This window comes from Canis lupus, chromosome 7 (assembly GCF_003254725.2).
Source record: "Canis lupus dingo isolate Sandy chromosome 7, ASM325472v2, whole genome shotgun sequence".
Classification (NCBI taxonomy): domain Eukaryota; kingdom Metazoa; phylum Chordata; class Mammalia; order Carnivora; family Canidae; genus Canis; species Canis lupus.
Genome location: NC_064249.1, coordinates 5492882 through 5506863, shown reverse-complemented (window position 1 = coordinate 5506863; position 13982 = coordinate 5492882). Strand labels below are relative to the sequence as shown.

Sequence of the window (13982 nt, the reverse complement as noted above, 5' to 3'; positions counted from 1 at the left end):
GTCTGCCTCTCGTCCTACCCCTCTGTCCCTTTATTTCCTTTTTCGAGCATTTCTTTCTCTGTCATTGTCGGCACCAATACTGACTGGTACCCACTCACCACACTGGGAACGCGGGGCCAGCTGCGGACGTTCTCACCCTTGGTTCTGAAACAATCATGAGATGCTGAAAAATTGTCAAAGCATTTCATCTTTATTTTTTAAAAAACACCCCCCACCCCAAAACAAAACAAAAAACCCACTGACTCATCCATGCCAAACTATACTTTCCAGAGGAAGCGTGTCAGCAGATTCAAATGAACAATGATAGAGTCCCATGATACCAAAATGATTCAAACCTGATGCTTTAGAGGCTGACACCCTGAGCTGAAACAGTCATGGGTCACCATCTGCCCTGATTCGGGGCCCTTCGTTCTTTTTAGCTTTTTTTGTGCGGTGGCAGAGGAGGTGAGACTCTTTCTAGCCAACAGGCAGCCAGGCAGGCTTCTCCCGTTATAGAAAAATTATGACAGTCTAGGCACGACTTAGCGGTTGGTGAGCTATATTAAGAATCGTATTCTCTCCTTCAAAGTCTAGACGATGTATTTGTAGCTCTGGCTTATCTCAGGGGTTATGGATCTCGGGGACCAGAGCTTTCAGTCCTTACATGGATGGGTTCACTGTGACTCTTAAAACCTTGCCTCACTGAAATTAGTGGGCATAATTTAACAGACACTTGGAAAGGATTGCCCGAATCCCATTATGGTTGAAGGCCAGATATGGAAGTTAAATTCTTTTAAATTCCTGGGCTTTAGGAAGTACAGGTTGAAGATGAAAGTGGGACATGTTGAACTGAGGATGTTAAAAATACTACTTAAAACTGGAAGGCTGATGCTGGCAGAGAACAACTCTTGCCCGATGTGCCGGTCCCTTGTCTTGTCTCGTCTCTCTCCTTATTTGGAAGACTCCAGGTTGTTCCTAGCACGGATGCTGCGGTTGCTCTACGTACAGGAAGTTACAGTGCTCTACAGACCAGTTATCTCCAACACGACTGAAGACCTGGAGGAACACATGCGCGGTCCACCTGGTTCAAAGGTTAGGGACTTATCCTTAGTTCTCAAGAGCAGAAAAGAGCGTACAGAGGCAGCTCAGAACGATCATGGTCGCTTTTCCACCTTCCATGCTGAGGACATCAAACAACAGATGCCTGAGAAATAATTAAAAGTTTTCCACGGCTCACTAAAGCAGTAGGAGTATTCTGTGAGGAAAACTCAGAAGCATTTTATCAGCTGCTCCCTAAAATTTAGCATTTAACTTTAATTATGCCTACTTAGGAATTAGGGAAAACAGAAAGTGTTTCAAGGCGACCAGCTGCTACAGATTCAAACTGTCTCACAGTTGAACTTCTTATTTAGTCCTTTGTTCTGTTGTTTTTTGATCATGCAATAAACCCCCCTCTCAACAGATTAGGGGTCAAAAAAATTAGAGTATGATGACACTAGCCAGTTAACCCGTCTGTCGCAAACCCTCTTAAAACACCTAGGGCTCAGGGAGCCTGGGAAGCTCAGTGGGTTAAGTGGCAGACTCTTGATTTCAGGTCAGGATCTCAGGGTTGTGAGATCGAGCCCCGCGTCCGGCTCCAACTTGGGTGTGCAGCCTGTTTAAGATTCCCTCTGTCCCTCTGCCCCCTCCCTTTCTAAAAACAACAAAAAACAAACCCACATCCAAAACCAACCCCCTCCCCCCAAAAAAAAAACACCTCACCTAGGACTAAAGCATGCTACTATAGCCCTAAACCAATGTCTTGGGGCAAGAGCCAGGCTAGACCCTCTCCTCTTTCAGAGTCCCTGCAGGCTGGAAGCAGAGTCTTTAAGTCATAGTTAAGCTTATGGCTGCATTTTTCATGATCATCAAGGTGTCAAGTACCAGACCAAAAGGAGGTGTCCTCACGTAACCCTTCTCCGAGTCCCCTTTTTCAAAAAGAAGAAATTAGAGACTGGAGGTAGTGTGGGCCAGTTTAAAAGAAGACAGGAGTTGAGCACGTTCCTGGTACACGGAGGGAAACGAACCTCCATCAGCTGCACATGAATAGCATTACAATCGGTTAATTTAGAGCACCATGAAGACACGGGCCTGCCCATTTGAAGCTTACATTCCAGTAAAGGAGAAACCACGATAGCATGTGATGAACAGATGAATCACTGTGAAGACAGAAGGTAGGAGAGGGCCGGATACAAGGCGCAGGTAGGTATGAGCTGATCAGCCAATTGCCCATTGAAAGAAAAAAAAATGACTTCAGGAACGGAAACAAAAATTCCTACCCAACTCTTTTCACGGTGTCAATAGCAATTTGGAAACTCAGTTGATTCAGTCAATTTAAAAATCAGTAGTCAACCAACTTGACCTGTTTAATTGAAATGACCAGAAGAACAAGAACGTCTAAAGAACAATTCGGTAAGTGTCAGTTAGCCTCAATCTCTGCACTACCTCTTCCAATTTAGTCACTGCCTGCTATGGGGCAGGGATCCAAGTGAAAATTCCACGGTGGCTGATAAAAGCGGGCACTGGGTAACAACCTCTAAAAATGACAACTTGCCCCTAAACTTGAAACCCTAAACCTCCCCAGCTCCGTCTGGCACAGCCATCATGTTTTAAAGCAGCCCACCCTCCCCAACTTGACACGGCGACAGAAGACAGGCGTGCCAGCTTGGGTGACTCTGCTCTGTGTCACTCCCTAGGCTGCCAAACTTAGGCAGAAACACATCCATCCACCTTCCCAGAGCTTTCTAGAATTTGTCTCTGGTGTCACGGGTTGTCTATGGCCCGTCACTGGGCCTGGTTTCAGAAGCCTAGGTCCACTCAAGGCGCAGAAACAGACCCCCTGCCAACCTCATGCATAGGTTCCCTCCTCTCCCGCCTCAGCACACGCTGACCTAGGAGACCACTCACTAAAAACACAAACATCGAATCCCGGCACGGCAGATGTGTTTGGGGCAGCAGTCTTTTTTAACAGTTTGCCTTCCACACTGATAGCAATGGGCAAAACAACCTCAACACATGCTCTGGCAAGATAACCAGGGGCTTCTTATGCAACGTCACCATCAGGCAGAGAGCTCAGCAGGAGGTGTGTTCTCTCGCCTTCTGGAAACCAAGAGTGAAGGGAGTGATTCAAGTTTTAAATAGTGCAGTTGCACAGTCACCAGAAGCACCAGGACATCCCCAGTTTCAAGAGGCCGAGGCCTCGATGTGAACTCCTGCTGGGGGCTCAGGCCACGCTCCGTGGACACCGGTTCATGCTCCATATTCAGAGCCTGGGCCGTGGCAATCGGGGCCCGGGGTAAGGCCGGAGTTCCTTCAATCGTGCGCCCAGGGCCTTTCTCTTCTTTTGGTTGTTTCCTGGGGATCTTAAGGTCTTCCCACCTTGTGGAGCTCGCAGAGACTCAACTCGACAGGAAAAAAGGAACTGGGTCCCCCTGAGATGGTGCTGCAGGAAGCAACGGTCTCCCTTAGAGGGCGCAGGGAGGCCTGCTTGCAGGTGCCCCCCGGGGGGCGGGGGGCAGAAGCAGAGGGCAAGACAGCAGTAGGGGCGGCTTGGTTCCTGTATCTTCCCCACGCTTCCAAGGAGGAAGTTCAGCTAGCAGTTAGCTTTACCGCCAGCCCTCACTGTTTGAATCTTGACGGAGAAAAAGGAAGGAGGCTCAAGGGATGGAAAAGGAAGTGGACGACTACTGGTGTCTGGATTTTCTTAGAACTGAAGTTCACTCGGAATCTCAGGAATAGTCTTGGGCTTAAAGGGACAGTGGGGAAGACTGAGGCACTTGGAGGAGCCAGGGCCGGGGGGGCGAGGAGGGCCTGTGTTTAGGTTTATCCGATAGTGAGGCTTTCATAAGGAAGAAGTCCATGGAAATGCAGTGAGGAGGCTGGTCCCCAGGGTTCCGAGATTCGGGATTCAGAACTGCAGTTTGCAAGCTGCTTTGTGTTCCCTGCAGAGAGGGGTGGGGCGGGGTGGTAAAGGACACACAGGGCTTAGTTTTAAAACCAGCGCTTGGTAAAGTGGCAGGACATCTGTAAAATGCTTTCCCCAGGAAACAAATCAGAAGCAAAATAATCATAAAAGTCATAAAGTTAACACAGCACACATTACAGGATTGAGAGAAAGAGAATGAGTCACCGAGAAGCAGTGATACCACTTCTTTAAGTGACTAAGAGCTTCCAGAACCTTCCCCTGCCCCATATTCTGCTGAGCCCTTTTCCCTGGAATGAGCTCATGGAATGGCCTGCTTGGGCAAGAAGGCTACTGGCTCCAGCTCTCATCCCGAACGAAGCAGGGCCGTGTCCCAAACTACCCCTCTGGAACAGACGTGGAGGGAGACGAGAAGTGACGAGTGCTCAGGATAGACTCCTCGGGTACCCTATATCTTGAGAGAAAGGGACTTAAAGCAGTGGGAGCATAAGGTGATGTACATCTGACGACAATAACGAAGATGCACTGACCTATAAAACGTCATTTAATGTACATTCCAGGATGGCCAACACAGGCTGGTTAGGTAATTAGCCCTTGGAGAGTTCTGTTACAGTCATATAAAAATGTTTTGCCTTGTTAAAAAAAAGAAATCTAGTGTAACAAAAACATATCCACCAATGGGCTTGTATTTTCTCCCCATGTTCAGGTTTGCAGGATAATTAAAAATACATACATATACATCTCTGAGCACAGCACTGTCCGTTAGCTAATGAGTTTTGGCAGTACACTGCACAGAGGTATACCACCGTTGGTTTCTGACATTAAATTAGCTTTGAGCTTATTGGCTATTCCGACAACTGGAGGCAGCTTGGAACCCAGTCCCTGGAAAGCATTTGCAGGATTTACCACCCGTTTGCCTGACACCTTTTCAATGGTAAGAGGTCTGGGCACAGACTTACTAATCCAAGGGTGTCTTAATGCTTGAGCTGGGGTCAAACGGGCAGAGGGGTCCCAGTGAAGACACCTTTTCAGAAACTCTATAAACAAGTAGTCATCACATCCCTTCAGTGCTGTCACCCAGTCTTTGCTACCTGGAGGGCCCCGCTTTTTACCCCTACGTGAGCGACCCCCCACAAGCACAACTCTCCCATCTGCCTGAGTAGTCACAGAACAGTAGCGAGGTAGGCCCTTAGAGTTAATGAAGTACTTGGCACGTTTGGATTGTTCCAGAAGTTTTGGTGGTGGCATCCCTAGCAGCTCCATCATACAGGCCAACTGGTCCCCTTCATCCTCTCCCGGGAAGAGAGGCTGTCCTGTTAAAAGTTCTGCAAGGATGCAGCCAAAACTCCATATGTCTATAGGTGTGCTGTAGCGGCTTCCTAGGATGATCTCCGGAGCTCTGTAGAACCGAGACTGGATATACGTGTAAAGCTTCTGGTATTCGAAGCAGCTGGACCCAAAGTCAATGACCTTGGTCGCGCTGCGCCCATGGTGTTTCAGGAGAATGTTTTCTGGCTTCAGGTCACAGTGAATGATCTTATTTTTGTGGAGAGCATCCAAGGATTGCAAGATGGATTGAGCAAACTTGCGAACTAACTGGACGCTAAAACCCTGAAACTTGTTTTTTTTAATTAGCTCGTAAAGGTCTATGCTCAGCAACTCGAAGGCCATGCAAACATGGTTCCGGAATGTGAAACTTTCCAGCATGTGGATGACGTTCATGCTACCGGTTTTGTCCTGCTTTTTAAGATGCTCCAAGATCCGGATCTCCTCAGCGGCTTGACGATGGAAGCGCTTTTCATTGCGCACCATCTTTAGGGCCACATACTGTCGAAGTTTGTGATCGTAGACCCGGGCCACCTGCCCAAAACTCCCCTTGCCAATAATCTTCAGCACCTCATATCGATAAGCTAGATGGTCGCGAGGTACGTGAATATAGGCCCCATCTGCATCATCATACCCCCCGTTATTGGGACCACCGATCACTCCATGTCTTTTTTTGGCATTTGGGCCCACAAAGTAGATTTCTGGATAATTGATGATTTCCAGCTTCTCATATGCGGTGAGGTGGTGTTTATATTGCTTCAGGGCTTGCTCTGGAGTCAGTGGCACCACTTTGGATGATTTGGCTGAATTGCTGGGTTTTACTGCATTCAAGCTATCTGAACTTTTACCCTGAGAGACGGTAGGAGAGCATTTTTCAGAGTCGTTGATGCCATCTGACTGAAGAGTATCGGATCTTCTGCTGCTAAATTCTTGAAACAGCTGTTCCACTTTCACCTCACCTCCATTCAGGAAGCGCTGAGTGTGATCTCTTGTTAACTGCTCAGCAGTGATCTATGGAAAGGAAAAATGAATGTGATGGTAAAGCCACTAAAAACAGTGGAAGGATAAAAGAATCCTTCCCCTGCCTGAACGACAACAAAACCGTCCAGTCACGTTAGGTTACAATGACCCAAAAGTGAGATAAGAAAAGCAGGAGTCTCTAGAGATTTGTGTTATATTCATCTTCAGGCCTGCCCAACACCGCCCGCCCCCAAGTATCATGCCCACTTCAACCCTCAATTTATGCCTTGCTTTGTTCAAGAGAGGATGGTCTTCTTCCCAAACCCTAAATGTGCTAGGTTCCTTCTAATAGGTATGTCTTTCTGCTGAGAATCTTTTTACCTGATCCCCTCTAATCCTACAGTATTTCAAGGCCCAATTCCAGTCCCCCACTTCCATCTAGAACTACTCCAAGCCCGTGCTGATTAACCTCTGCAGCTTTTCACACCTGTACCATGTAATCTGGCACTTGATTACATACATACTGCCTCTTATTTACTGTTTCAAGTACCTTCCCAATTTTTAAGGGCATATATCAGAATGAAAATATACATATTAAAGTGTTCTGTTAAAAAAGAGAGAGACAGAAGAAGTGTTCCATAAACGATAAAGCATCATTAAGGGACAGAAACAGGATCTGAACCCAGGTCTCCTGTCAGTCCAGCACCCTTCTCATGAACACAACTTGGCACCAGGTTCTCCTAGTACTTGTACTATTCTTTACTAGGGCTGAATGATGGCTATGGCCTGGAATCAAGCAAGAGTTCATTATCTAGTCCCAGGTCCCCTCCCTGCTGCCCCCAAATGACTGAATGCTTCTGGCTCAGCTCACTGAATCGTAAGAGTTCTAAGCCAGAGGGAACTCCGAAGGTCCACTGGGACAATTCTTTGCGTATCTGATGAGTAAGAGTGAGGATCCAAGGACCCAGGGGATGGGGCGGGAGAGGTTCTTGTAAAACTCTCCTGAGGAAATAGGGAGTCTCTCTCCTGTGTCTCTCACCCACACCTATCACCCACTCTTCCTCAGCAAGAGCCTGCGTGATAAAGGCATACTACTCTTTTTACTTGAGTTTGCTTAACATTCTCCTTCAAGAAACAGTAACTCACTGAAGAATGTTCTACTCATTCTTCTGAGATGAAATACAATTCTTTGAAATTAGATGGAGAAAAAGAAAAGCAAAAAAGAGAATTACAAAAAATTATACATATACACTAAGAAAAAATCAAGAAGATTCAAGATTCAAGAAAATCAAAAACCAAGAAGATTCTTTTCTTATTACCTGTGGAAAGGTAATGATCCAAAGTGGCCGAATCTTTAAAAGGTAGAATTTTGATATAACCTAAGAAAACAGCACAAGCCTATTGCCTAAAGAACAATATAAAAAAAGGATAAAATATAAATAGCAGCAAAAAAATGACGAAAAATTTTAGTGTTGGCAAATTTTACACACAACTGTAGTCATAAAAGCAGGACATTTGTTCCTGCCGGCTGCTCCTTTCATGTCATTTAATCAATTCTAACATTTATGGAGTCCTGTAGTTATAGAAACAGGGTACTACGCGGTTGCACACACAAGTGACGCGGCCAGTACGACTGTAGCCACACTTTGCAAGAAGTGTTTAAGAGCTGACATATGGTCCGAGAAAAAAATCTCTCTGATGCCAAAACAGAGAACTACCACTGGTCAAGAAAATAAAACAGGCCTGCAGACAACAAATACCTTGCTAAGATGTAAATATAATGCAACATTTTTCTTCACAGAAATTAAGTCAAATGACTATCCCTGTATTTAGGACTGAAAAAAACAGAAGAGGGTCCCATTCATCTATCCATCCAGCCACGTGAGGGTCACAGGGACCCCAACTGTTCACTATTAAGAGTGCTAAAGATAAAACCCCAGGTGTTCTCAAGAAATACAATCCAGGAGAAGACAGGTTAGGCTGAACGAGGGAATTTTAATTCTTTAATTAAATTTAATTCATAATTCATTGTTTGGTTTTAGATAGATTTACATAATAAAAGCGAAACTCTGCAGGCATCTCAGTTTCCCTTCACGTTTTTACTACCTAATGTCAATACATCTACATATTTACAGGGTGTTGGAGTCAAGTGCTGAAGAAAAGATATGTCAAATGGTTTGGGTTGGAGTCCTGCCTATCCTGCTTAAAAGCTGTAAGGTCCCTGGACAGGTCCCTTGACCTTTCGCCCAGTTTATTAGCCTTAGTTTCTTTATTTATAAAATGTGGATAATAATACCTCCTTGTAGGAGGCTGTGTGAACCAAATTATAATTAATAATATATGTGAAAGACCTTTACAAGTTATAAAACATTTTATAAACACTGGCTAATAATTAGGCAAAATTTTCAACATATTAAAGTTGAAACTCCTGTACGCCCTCTTTCCCTTCAGTTTCTCTCTTCTCTCCGTAGGCCCTCCTCCTCTATCTCCAGTCTCCCTCCACCAGACATCTGGCACTAGATATGTCTCCTGCAGTATGCCGGCCCCCACACTAGGCCTTCCTTTAGGACGCATGGAAATACCTCACCCACTTTCCCTCCAACATAAAACCTGCTTGTGACTTGCTATACAATTGAAGGTGTCACCTCTTCAAGATATTGGAACTTTAATGCAAAATGACTCTAGGAACCTCCAATCATGAGTGACAAGCTGGAAGGAAAAGGGTTTGTGGTCCAGGATCCATCCCTGTTTTTTTTTTTTTTCTTTCTTTCTTTTTTCCACCTACTCTGCCTACATGTAAGGCTGTGCTGGCTCTGGACGTCTTCATTTCTGTTTGTGATAAAGAGAGGGTCTCAGGCACAGAACATTCATAAGGACGGATATAAAACAGACCTTTAATTTTCACATCAACAATAAAATTAAGGATGTCATTTGGATTTCCTGACTGATGGTTTCTCCTTAAAGTGAGCCTAAATCTCCCTCCCTAAATAATGAGTCTCATTTTGCCCTCGGGAACTACATAGAAGTGGCCAAATGTCATGTAAACGTCCTTCAGATACCTAAGTGCAGCTGTCCTGCCCCCACCATTCTTCTCTGGGCTCATCATTACATTCCATCCTCTACCTCACATGGCTTGTGTCATGTTGCTTACTATCCTATTCACACTGTTGACTGTGTTGACACAGGCTGCACTTCACGTCTCTCTTGAAGTGTGGCCCCCCAGAACAGAACACCATGCTTCAGGTACAGTCCACTATGGATTATCAAGCTTTGAATCCCCAATGAATCTGAAGAATTCCAGGAAGGAATTTTTCCACACAGGGAGGGGTTCTCCTCTTAGGTTTCTTTCCTTTCCTGTAAATAACTCATATACTGGCCTGAATCAATTATGTATCAAGACGGTTGTGCTATAAATAAAATCTTCCTTCCATTGTTCTAGGGGAATCTACAATTTGCATGCATGTTAAAGTATAATAGTTATAAAATACCATATGTTTGTAGTCTGTAGTTAGAATCACAATAACTGAGCAATACAACTGACCGACTATATCAATTATTTTCTTCATTATGTAATTATACCACATGGACAGATAATGTCATATTAATCATGTTTTATTTAAGAATGCATCACATACACTGTTAATTTGGAGAGCTCTTGACATTTCAAATAGAATCTTCAACTATGTTAATCAAGTCTTGAAGGTCTTGTTGAGAAATTCTGAGAGGCACTATCCTTCTCATCCAGAATATGAAACACTACATACTCTTTTCCCTAGCTCTTGACCCTAAATCTGCAACACTAAGCTTAGCCCAATAAGAGTCTATAAGCAGACGATTTATAGTATACAATGAGAACCTAAGAACATCTTGAATAAACAATGAAGCTTAAAGGCTTTGTGAGTGAAAAGAGTAATAGGGTCTGGGGATGGAATTGTGTCATAATGAACTATAAATGTCAACAAGAGCTCAGAGCCTTTTTTCAGCAAAGTTTGCAAAGACACCATTAGGCTAGAATGGAAAATCCTAGGTTTCCCCAAAACTGTTATTCTGTGCGTTATACAGTAAGAAATTCATTGTGATCCTGAAATATACAATGTAATTGAACTACTGGGAGATGATTAGCATGGGCTAACTCTAAATTAAAGTTAAAGTGAACTTTTAAGTCACATGTTAATGTGCCAGCCCAATTGCAAAAAGTTTCCCACAGAGACATGCTAATTGGCAGCCAGTAACCAAGAAAACTGATAGTCAACCAGAGGAGTATGTGGTTCTGGAGCTCTTAGAGGTTTTTCACATATTAAAGAAATAGGCTTGCTGAGAATGGAAAGGAAACTTACTGTACTCCAGAGAACAGGTTAAAAATAGGGTGACCAGCCTTCCAAATATATTTAGCCAATACTTTGTAATATTATTAGCCTCAGAACTAGTGAAAAGATTGATTTTAATAGCAAAAGCAGACAAAAAGCTGGAGAGAGCTATGAAAAATACAAGTAACTTTTTTTTGGAATATAGAAACAATTTGAGGTCTTGAATGCAGAAATGTGAAGGAGAAATTACAAATTAGCATATTCAATTATTCAATTTGTTCATTAGGTGGTATCTGCAGCAAATGTTAAAGTCACAGGACAGCTTCTCCCTGTCATGGAACTCGTCCAAAGCCTGTTCTCCCCACTACTCTTGTGTATGCTGAGGGAATATAAATTAATCTTTTTTATTACCTTAAGTAGAACAGTGTCAAAAGCTCAATGTCTGCAAGCTCCAGAATGATTAAATGCATCAAAAGCCAAACTGTACCGCTCAAGTTTTATTTTCTGATCTATAAAGTGATTCTCTGTAGCATACTAATAAGCTAGGACTGCATTTCTATCTAGCAGGGAGAAAAAATTTGCATATCTACGAATTCAGGGGTATCTTCTGTTCCTGGTTTTGTTAAAATGAGCCTTCATAACATGCTGTCTATGTCATTCTAAAACAAAATAAATATTCCCTAGATAAAATGCCACATATTTACCCCCGTGATTGAAAGAAGTAAGGCTCCAAACCAAAATCATTCTGTAAAGCTAAACTTGGACTACGGCAACTGTTATTTCAAAGTCAAGAGAAACCAAAAGGAAACAAAAGAGTCTGGGTTGCCAGCGAGATGTTGTAACTGTACCTTGGGCATTAAGTAGCACTTCCTTCTTTCCAAGGCAACTAGAGAGCAAAGAACTACTTCATTTACTTACATTTAGTCTTCTGGGTAGAGGCAGTTCAGAAGGATTGCAGAGTACATTTGAACAGGGTGGGCATTTGGTTTCATCTATCATCATGAAGGTATCATAGACACCATCCCCCAATCTAGTTGAAAGGGTTACAGATAAAATCCATCAGTAACTTAAGCATATAAGCTTGTATATTCAAAACATTCAGTCTTTATTGCTTCACATCTGCCACAAATAACACAAATAAAGGTCTACACTGCATTTTGGCATCAAATACAAACAACGCGGGTATTTGGCAAAAGAATAGAGGAAACCTAACTTTTCTTTTTCTAAAAAGGAAAGCATTTCTAGGTTTTTATTTTGAAATAGAACAAGTCTTACTCTGTGAATGTTGCTAAAAAACAGGGACTATCGGGGTACCTGGCTGGCTCAGTTGGCAGAGCATGCGACTCTTGATCTTGCAGTTGTGGGTTCGAGCCCTATGCTGGGTGTAGAGATTACTAAAAAATAAAATATTTTTTTTAATTAAAAATAAAATAAAAATAGGGACTATCAAAAGGATCTCCTTTAAATTACTACCTGAAAATAAAGGCTAATTTGAATCTGAAGCCTGAAACCTAATCAAAACAGGGGAAAAAAAGAGAGAGAGAGAAAAAGGGGGAGGTAACTGCATTTTACAAGTCAGAGTCTTGGATTCTAATCTCAGCTCTACCACTAGCTGTACTACCTCCTTCTCTGTGCTTGTTTTCCACATGTTAAAACGGGAATAGTGCCAGGCTACATGCAGGAAAGGTCTTAGGGCTGTCTTCTTTTTATTATTTACTTACCTACTTAACACCTACCTAACTTGTAGAAACGTACAGCTGAATAAATACTACACCAAATACTAAAGGGATTCTCTACATTACAAAATGTACTGAATTTCACTTCTTTACCCACTTCATTTTCTGGGGGGTGGGGAAAGCTAAATGCTGAAGGACCAGGGACCACCTCTCTGTTCTTTAGCGCTGTGCCTCCACCACAAACGAGGGACAGGATTTCTTTAATCCACCAGAGGGTCCTATCCCAAATATTGTACTTCATCTACCACTAAGAACATGAATTTCCCAGTCATATACATAAGCCTTTCATTGTATCATCTTTCCATAATACATACAAATACAACGGTGGTGGTGACCGGATTGCCGGGGTGGGGAGAATTTTTAAAAATCTTTTAAAACATGCTGAACTATCTATTTCAGTTTTTAAGATTTCAATACTTAATGTTGCCTTTAGAAACCGTTTTTGTTAAAAACTGGTTCTAGGGCCTTCTTCATCGACGTCTTCTAGAAACTCAAAAGAATTTTAAAAAGCCCACTAATAAATAAATAAATAAATAGCCCACTAAGATATTTTTGGACTAGAGATAAGAGGAGATAAAAGAGAAATATGATCTTTTTGGACTATTCTTATTAAAAACTAGCTCACATCCTGATAGAAATTATTTGCATCTTTCACGAAAACTGCTTCTCTCTCTAAAAAAAAAAAAGAAAGAGAAAAGAAAACTGCTTCTCTGACAACCAAAAATTCTGCATGTGACCGACTCTTGGCCAACAGCACGGTTGTAATAAATGAAATGGGACAGGCGTCCACATTCATAGAGGAAAAAGACACTGAAGACCTGCAAGTAATCCTATAAATAGGCAGAGGAAATTACCCAAAGGAAGTCTGCATGCAAATGAAGCGGGGAGGGGAGGGGAGGGGAGGGGGGGTGGGGGTGGTGGGGGTGGTGGTCCCTGGTCTCCTTTTAGGGGTAAAATACAATGCAAGGTGGAGCATCTCTCTCTATGGGATCCCCAGAGAGCCCGACTCGCAGGACCCTGCACCTGCACATCCCAAGGCGGACCGCACCCCTCGCGGAGACACCCCAAGAGTTCAGCCCTCGGGCAGCTGCTCCCAGAGCAACAGGGCTCCCGCGAAGGTCCCGCTGCCCGCCCGCCCGCCCGGACCGCGCCCCGCTCCGCCCCGGCTGCTCCCGACCGCGGGGGGCCGCGGGGGGCCGGGGGGGGGGGCGGCCGCCGGGTCCCCCGGGAGGGGTCGGAGCCCTGCCCCCGGCCGTCCCCGAGGGGCCCCGCAGCCTCCGCCCGGGCCTCGCCCGTTACCCCGCGGCGGCGCCGTTACCTCCGCTGCTGGGGCGGGAGCCCGGCTCCGGGCGGCCCCGCATCCTTCCGCCCGGGCCCGCGAGCCGTGCCGCCCATCCGCGAGCTCGGGAGCCCCGGGGGGGAGGGGCGGCGGTTGGAGGCCCCGGCGTGCACGGCCCACCTGCGCGGGCGGCGGCTCCGGGGGGACCGGCGGGCGGACACTGCGGACCCGCGCGCCTCCGCTCGCGACTCGCCCGGCGGGGAGCGCCGACCGCGGCGGCAGGGGAGGGCGGGGGCGGGGCAGCGCGCGGTCGCCTAGCAACGGCGGCACGCCCCGGGGAACGCCTCGACGCAGCTGCGCCGGGACGCACGGGGCGGGGGCGGGGCCGGGGGCGGGGGGCGGGGGGCGGGGCCGGGGTCCCCGGGGCGGGCCGA

General features: G+C 45.2%; 1 protein-coding gene across 4 annotated transcripts; it reads right to left on the bottom strand.

Annotated features, from left to right (window-relative positions):
• Window positions 1-4466: 4466 nt before the first annotated feature.
• Window positions 4467-13746, bottom strand: DYRK3 (dual specificity tyrosine phosphorylation regulated kinase 3). Of its 4 annotated transcripts, none has more exons than XM_049112042.1 (4): window positions 13293-13403; window positions 11809-11927; window positions 11452-11563; window positions 4467-6277 (listed from the first exon to the last, which is right to left on the bottom strand). In XM_049112042.1, exons 3-4 carry the CDS (start codon window positions 11533-11535, stop codon window positions 4703-4705), a joined length of 1659 nt encoding a protein of 552 aa, XP_048967999.1. In that variant the 5' UTR covers window positions 11536-11563; window positions 11809-11927; window positions 13293-13403; the 3' UTR covers window positions 4467-4702. The 4 variants fall into 4 exon arrangements, with proteins under 4 accessions (XP_048967999.1, XP_048968000.1, XP_025285521.3 ...); XM_049112043.1 differs by having other exon boundaries at window positions 11848-11927; XM_025429736.3 differs by lacking the exons at window positions 11809-11927; window positions 13293-13403 and adding an exon at window positions 13588-13746.
• Between the last annotated feature and the right edge of the window lie 236 nt (window positions 13747-13982).